The 7,788-nt window shown below is 33.4% G+C and overlaps 1 protein-coding gene across 1 annotated transcript; it reads right to left on the bottom strand.

The window, feature by feature from the left end:
* Positions 1-3,769: 3,769 nt before the first annotated feature.
* LOC145314994 (uncharacterized) lies at positions 3,770-6,982 on the bottom strand. Its single transcript, XM_080155066.1, has 2 exons — positions 6,630-6,982; positions 3,770-5,215 (listed from the first exon to the last, which is right to left on the bottom strand). Exons 1-2 carry the CDS (start codon positions 6,893-6,895, stop codon positions 4,102-4,104), a joined length of 1,380 nt encoding a protein of 459 aa, XP_080011192.1. The 5' UTR covers positions 6,896-6,982; the 3' UTR covers positions 3,770-4,101.
* Between the last annotated feature and the right edge of the window lie 806 nt (positions 6,983-7,788).

Genomic DNA, 7,788 nt, shown 5'->3' with positions numbered 1-7,788 from the left:
AACTTTTCCAGCAAGGGTTCGAACTGATTGACATCCGCTGGATTAGAACCGGTTTTCAGCCATAATGAAAAATCATGTATAGTGTCGTATTACAGACAATTTTTCACGAATATTAAAATAAAAAATCACAAAATTAAAACAAGTTTCGTTAGATCCGAGAGGCCGAAGGTTTAAATCTTATAATGTTTTATTTTAATATCCGCGGAAAGCTGTCTATAATACGATCCGATAAATGACTATTTTTAGCTTTATTACTAACGCAGCCTATTAAAATCATACAGGACATAATTACATTTAATTACTTTATTATATTTCCTTTTTAACTATTTTACGAGAACACTCGCCATAAGAGGATTTTTTGTTATGTTTGTGACCCAAAAAACTAAAACATTCGCATACATATTTTTTTATGTAGTTTAAAACTTACAAAGCATTTACAAATTCTATGCCATAATCTAAAGTAGTGAGATTTTTTGTCTAAAGCAAAAGATCTCGGAAATTGCAGTTCCGAAAGTTCCGAATTGATTGTACTTTTCAGGCAAGTTTTAAAAATATATTATGGAGGTTTTAAGCTACTTCCTACTCCCCCCCCCCCCCTCCCGACCATTAAGGCCAAAAAAAATAGTTTTCTTAAACCAGATGTTAATGTTTTCCTTATATCCTCTAGATGTAGTTTGTTTGTATATTATTCTTTCATTTAGATTATATACTTTGACCAATATTAGGGAAAAAAGAAAAGAAAAATATTTGGCGAAAATGATATACGAGGTTATATTGACAGGGGAAAATTTGTAGTCAATATAGCTTGCTAATTTGGACTTTATTTGTTGGTCAGTAAGTTCATATAGTAGGAGGGGAGCATTACTTTATCAGAGCACAAGAAAATTTGGTGCAACATCCAAGTAATAATATATCGAATTTGGTGAAATATAGTAAAACAGAATCTAATAGTATATGTTTGAATGATGAATGTTTTTGAACGGGGGAGTACTTATAGGTGAAATAGTTTATCTCCAGATGAAGCTTTCCCTTTTAATATGTCGAATGAAATTTTTAGCCAAAGGTTTATAAATAACATCATAATACTCCAACGTCTAATTGAATAGATAATTCAATACTTTTGTTAAATTTTATATTTTCTTGTTTAAGAAAGTAGCTTTAAAAATGACGCACAATTGATTTGAATTGTTCTGACTCATCTACAAATCCATTTTTCCTTGACAATTTTATGTTTATGTTTGTTTAAATGTAGTAGTACATATGGTTTACAATAAACCATTTGTGATTATATGATCCCCCCCCCCTTAAAGTTGAGGGAATTCTAATAAAAGTATTATGTTTATGATATAGAACTCACTCACTCATAGAAAGAGTAAAGAGTTCGAATCTCTGTGTTTAATTTAAAGATGCTTCTGCTAAGCAAGACACGTGACAATTTTGGATACGGGAAGAAAGGTTACTAAGCCAACCGCAACTTCAATAAAGTTCAACTTATTACCATAAAAATTTAGGACTATGATACAAAGGTTAATCGATCAAAAGTTGTATGATAGAAGTTACTATATCTTTGGTGTATAGACAAAGAAGGAGACATAACTCTCTCCTTAGGGCTGAAACCCTGTCCCACTTTTGTATTGGGTCTTAAGAAGCAGCTAATAGCGTCGGATATATAAACAAAAAAGAACAAAAAGCAATTTATTATCAGACAAAAAGGGTCTCTGCCACTTGGGGCAGGTAGTTGTCTGAATTATGTATTTATGTTACACCTTCTAATTTACTTCCAATATTTACTGAGAGCATATTCCAAAATAAATTTAAAGAAAAATAAAAAAGTAAAAGTAATTTCCTATTGTTTGAAAAGTTTCAATTCAGATGTCGTATCCCTCCCCCGTAGTATGCAACATCTTGGGAGGTAAATTTTGCACGTTTGGAATGCAAATTGATTCAGATAAACAATATAAAACCATTTTTTAACATTTTAAATTTGAGGACATATTCTAGAAATTGTAGGTTTTTAGTAAAAATAGCATTTAAACAAATTGTTAACAATTAGTGATTAAACCAGGAATCATAATGGACTATTAATTGATGAAATTATGAAAAACAGTAGAATCAAATTATTGTTTTAAACGTCAAAACACTTCTAGTTTGAAAAAGTCAACAAAGTTTTTGACCTAACGAATAAAATAACGTTGTAATTAAACTTTGGGTAACGTGTAATTTCCAGTCCCATGTCTCCTCCTCTCTGGATTCATTTAATGTATAGCATTAAAGTTACCGTAGCTCACTTATTATCGTCATACTGCTACAAAAACTAATTCGGATGTATGATATTCTAATAATGATTTTGCTCATATAATAGTAAAAGTATACCAGAATAAAAAAAAATAAGGATGTTAAATGAATACGGCCGCTAAGAATATTTGATCATGTAAATTAAATTCCATGCTCCGCCTCCTTTATATTCATTTTAAACACTCGTAACTCCGCCCACTAGAAAGATAAATCTTTATTTTTTACAAATATTTAATCAGCAAAACGGCTTTTCTCATGATTAGCTAGGGTGGATTAGTCTCCGTGTGTGTGTGTCGAGCATAATAAAAAATATTCGCGAACTTTTTATTTTAAAGGCATAGCTTCTATTATGTGTCTGTCAGTTTGTACATTCGTTACAAATATTTCTAACCGTGAAATTTAGGTATTTTACAACTATCTTTTTTTATATTCTACAAAAAAAATTTCACGATATTTACGTTCATATTATAGACATTTTATTCGGATATAGTTAAATTCTGAATTTAGTATACCTTATAAATCGAGAAGAATCATAAATTCATTGCCATTTTCATTTCTTTTTCTATCATCTAAATTTTTAAATAAATTTTTTATGCCAAAAAAAACTTTCTTTTTGTATTTTTTTAGATTGGAATGATCATTACATTTTAAGCATAGCAGCTATAAGATGTTAAGCTTCGTTTTCATGTGTCTTTTACTTCTTGTTAATGTTATGATTTACCTAAATAATAAATGTGGTCTAATATCATACCCATAAATATTCCCCTTTTAAAAACGGAATAAAGAACCTAAAAGATATTTTGATTGCCTGTCTGAATAGCATAAAACATTCCAAATACTAAGACCAAGCCTAAAGCTCCAGTTTTAGGGATCTTTATTTACAAACAAACACCCTACTTACACTCTTAGAAATGGACTTTTAACTTTTTCTTTCCAAGAAGTTGATTTTTAGCAAATTTTCTGGAATTTTAACTAAATTAGACTCTACATTGATAGATTACTTGATTTTCCATTATATGAATAAGTAGGAAAAAAGTGGATAAATGTTTTTTATCCTTATTTTTGGAATAAATATCTTGATCCTACTTCCTAAAAGGAACATATATATTCCTTTAATTATAATGAATAATGATATATGAATTGTAATAACCATATTAGATATGGAGCCATAAACTGACGCACATTTTCAATGGTTTAAGTCGATTAATAGAGTTTAATAAGTATTATTGTTTTATTATGATCAATGGCAACGTAATCCTACTAGAACCTGCGCTCCTACCATCTAGGGGCTCAATATTCGTAAAACAATAAAACTAGCCCAAAACCATTTAGGGACCAAGAGAAGCTTAATTGTAATGGAGAACCATGAAGGTTAAGCGGTTAACGAGATACTGTGTACAGACAAAAAAAAGCTTACTACTTTAGATAATAAGATATCTACATATTCGATCTTATGTTAATAAAACAACATCAATTTTAACAGGGAATGTTTATTCTTATATCAAATAATAATAATAAATATAATAATAAAAACAGATTGTAATATCACAGATAGTAAGATTGATGCCGTAACAGGGGGAAGTGGGGGGTTTGGTTGTCCGTTTATCATCTTGGGGACATTTGGTCGGGGCATAATCACCATTTGGCCCCTATACTTGATTATTATTTGGCTTGATTATCATTCTTATCATTTATGGCACTTATATCAACATTTGTGCTCGTAAAATTCGAACATTTTTTGTTTTAAAGTTCAAAGATTTTTTGTTTCTAAAATGTTGTAACATAACTTTGTAGATTTTTTCCAATTCAAAGCTGGGTAATGTTTGATTTAGGATCTGGCATATTTTTCAGGCTAATGGTGGATTCATGGACAGCCGCCGATGGCGGTGCTACGGCGGTAGATTCACTTGTAGGAATTGGCGGTAACGGTAAAGGTGGTGGAGGACGGGAAACGGCATCATTAGCAGTTGTTGCAGTTGGGTGACGAAATGATTTAACCCGCCTGGAAGCTGGCAGATTACGCAATAGCACAGGTGCCTGTCCGTTACCATTCAACGTGGTGGGTCGGCTGGTAGGGGCCAAGGGGGTGGGGTACAGATTTTGTGTTGATACGAACATGGGAAACTGCTGCTGTCCATGATTTTGCATCTGATTGGAAATTAGAAATCTTTGTTGGTGTTGCTGTTGTATGGGATAAAACAATTGACCGCTGCTACCGCTAGCTACACTAGCGCCAGCACCTAAGGGGTGGCCAAAAATGACATTATTCACTTCCTGTCCGGTTGCGTAGGCATAGGCTGTAGAATCAGCTGAATTTGAGGCGTATGTGTAGTTGGTTTGCATGTACGAAGCGTTGCTAAGGTTGGATTGTTGGGCGGCGTGATGGTGGACACCTCCCATACTAGTATGTGGGACACCCGCCGTGCTTGACGACGTGTTTGAAATAAGCTGTTGCAGCGTGTAGCCGGTACCGTTACTGCTGTTATCACTGTACATGCTTGACTTTTCACTGCAGTTATAGTCACTTTCTATGGTCTCATACACGGGGTACACATGATTGAGTCCCACCCCATTGCCTTGTATTAACTGCTGTTGCATGAACTGTGGCCCTTGGTTCAGGCCTTCTGGCTTACTTTCAATAATATGAAACGGCATACCGCCGATCATCAATGTTGATGACGGGCTATGAGCCGCCGAAACGGGAGTTGCCCGGATCAACTGCATGGTTGACCTGCCGGCGGCGTCTGTGACCAGCTGGCGGTCACTGATGTAATGATTGGGTAGGGTGCGGGAGTTCAGAACTGACCCATCGCCGCTATGGTCGTTTTTCTTGCCGGTACCAACCACGGAATTCACATCGGCTTGTGATTGCGGCAAAGAACTGCGGGATCCAAATTTTCTCATTAAAATAACTCGTCTTCTAAAAAATAAAGAAAATATTAATTAAAATTATCTTTTAAGTACTTAAATATACAATGGTTTGAAATTTATATCTTTATTAAATATATTTCTCCCCCCTTTTAAGTTTAAATCTGTAGTAAGGACAAAATTAAACTTTTGGACCAAAAGTTTTGATAAAGTTTAGAAACAATAGTATTTCTATATAATCTCAGTATTGAAGAGGGAGGGTTGATCCACCCCCATTCCCCCAATGTCTAGGGGATTTAAAACAAAAGCTCTTTTCAATAAGAGTAGATATATATTTTGAGTATTATATAGATTATTTTGGGAAAGGGTTAAAATTTGGGGAGGGGTTAGGGCAGATGTAATAAAGACACATACAGACATTATATAGACATGTATAGATAGATAGATATTTACACAGATAAATAGATAGATAGATAGACTGCCACACTGATAATAGAAGATAAGCAACTCCCATCTAGTATAGACTATGTACTGATAACAATAATGGGTTGTACTTAGGGCTTAGTTCATTGAGAGCTTACAAAACTTTTAAAACACTGTCATTTCTTAAAATACATTCATAAAAACTTAATAAACTCAGCTTTAAGCATGGAATGACCTATATCAAGCTGCAATAAATTGTTGTGCATTTATTGTTTGAAATAATTAATGCTACATTAATTTAATAGCTAAAGTAATCATCTTACTAGATTTGTGTGTTGAAAGGTTTCGTGATTTTTAATGAAAAAAATATATTTTTTATAATTTATTTGCTTTTTATATGTAGAATCAATCAAAGTTCATTTTATTTTCAAGTTTTAAATATTGTTGGAACATTTTAAATGTTTTAAAATCTTTTTAAAAAAATATATGTCAACTTTTTAAAACAATAGTTTGTGTCTAAGGGTAATAAAAGTTGTATTTTACTCAGTTTAATGCTTTTTCCATGCATTGTCTTACTTGTAGACGCGGTGGGAGGGGTAATCACCCCCTTTAATGTCTTTTCCATGACAGATAAATGCAAAATTATCTTTTCTATAAGTTTATTTTAAAAAGGGAAATTTTTCTTCAACATGTCATGTTACGAAAAGTTAAAGTTCTTTTTGCAAAATTTAATTACAGTTTTTTTATGAAAAATTAATTCAAAAATGCCAAAAAATCAATTAAATTTAATGCAAGTTCCTTGAAACAAGGAAATAGACCGTAAAATTGATTTAAAACCATTTAATTTATATTTTGGCAAAGACTTTCATATAAACCCTGCCCATTTTAAAACCAAGTAGTTTTTATTTGAATAAAGTTTTTAGAACTTCCTTATTGCGTTTTTGACCTTTTTGTGTATTTTAAGAAATGACAAAATTTGAAGAATAATCAAGAACGATAAGTAACAAAAATGCGAAGCTTAAAATATTAAAATGATTTCTTACCTCCAAATGAGAACTGCAAAGAATAGAAGAGTTAGAACTATCACAAAAGCTGAGACCACAATTATAGAAATGCTGTGAAAAATTTCTTGCACATTGTTTATAGAGCTCACTTGGGCGGGACCGCCGCCGCACTCGCCGTGGCATGATGGCGGGTTCTCCATCCATGACGGGGGAGGAGGCGGCGGTAGGTCAAATAACGGTGGCGGACAAAAGTCCATGTCACATTGGGTCATGAGGAATTCTAATTCTGTGTAAATGTCCTCCATATTTATAATATGATGTGTGTATGTCTGTTTAAGACAGAAAAAGACGTACAGACGTCTGTCACTTGCTTGTTGTCTAATGGTCAGACGGAAACTGAATAATTTTTGGTTCTCTCTCTCACTCAATTCTCAATCTCACTCAAATTTTCTGTCTACCCCTCCCCACTTCCCTTTTCCTGTCCCCTTTCTATCGCCCGTCTCTCTTTAACCGCTTGGTTTTCTCTATCTCTGTCCCTCTTTCTCCTAGAGCGGTGTGAGAGGAATAATATTGGGTTGAATTTGTTCCACCGGCAAGATTTTTTGGTCTTTTGATAACTCGTTTTACCCCATCCCTTATCCTCTACCCCACTTTTGCTTTCATTACAAAATTCTTCCATCCTAACTTAACAACGCTGCTCAATAATGTAGCTCACCAAATTTACACATAAGGTGACGTTAACATGGGAAATACATATAATTAATTATGAAAATAATATATCCAAGTGCGTCTGTCGATAAAAAGAGAAAGACGCAATAAATCATTTAGCTCTTTATTTTTAATTTTTTAAGTTTAAAAATATTGTACTCGGCTATTCCTTGGCCGATTTAGGCTTTTAATCATATCCTGGCCGAGACAAATTTAGACCATTGACTAATCAAAAATCGGTTCAGTTAGAGGGATACCCAACGTCTCAATTTATTGCTACCAAAAGTCTTATAACTACGTTGCAATTATATAAAAACCCGTAAATTGAGTTTAATCAAAGGAGTATACTGTACATTTAAATCACGCCCCCATCCCGTGATACAGCGTGGAATTAATTTGTCATCGACCTAATATTGAAGTGTGTCCCTTTCCCCCATTCCCTTTTCCCTTTCCCTCTCTCTCCTTCTCTGCCCTGCATTATAAGAAATAA

The sequence above is a fragment of the Acartia tonsa genome, chromosome 1, assembly GCF_053477335.1.
Source record: "Acartia tonsa isolate MP-2025a chromosome 1, ASM5347733v1, whole genome shotgun sequence".
NCBI lineage: Eukaryota > Metazoa > Arthropoda > Copepoda > Calanoida > Acartiidae > Acartia > Acartia tonsa.
This window is presented reverse-complemented; position numbering and strand designations above follow the sequence as displayed.

Coding starts and splice junctions, on each gene's coding strand:
- LOC145314994 (XM_080155066.1), bottom strand. CDS start 6,895: ATGGAGGACATTTACACAGAATTAGAATTCCTCATGACCCAATGTGAC. Junction 5,216..6,629: donor TTTGCAGTTCTCATTTGGAG/GTAAGAAATCAT, acceptor TTTATTTTTTAG/AAGACGAGTTATTTTAATGA.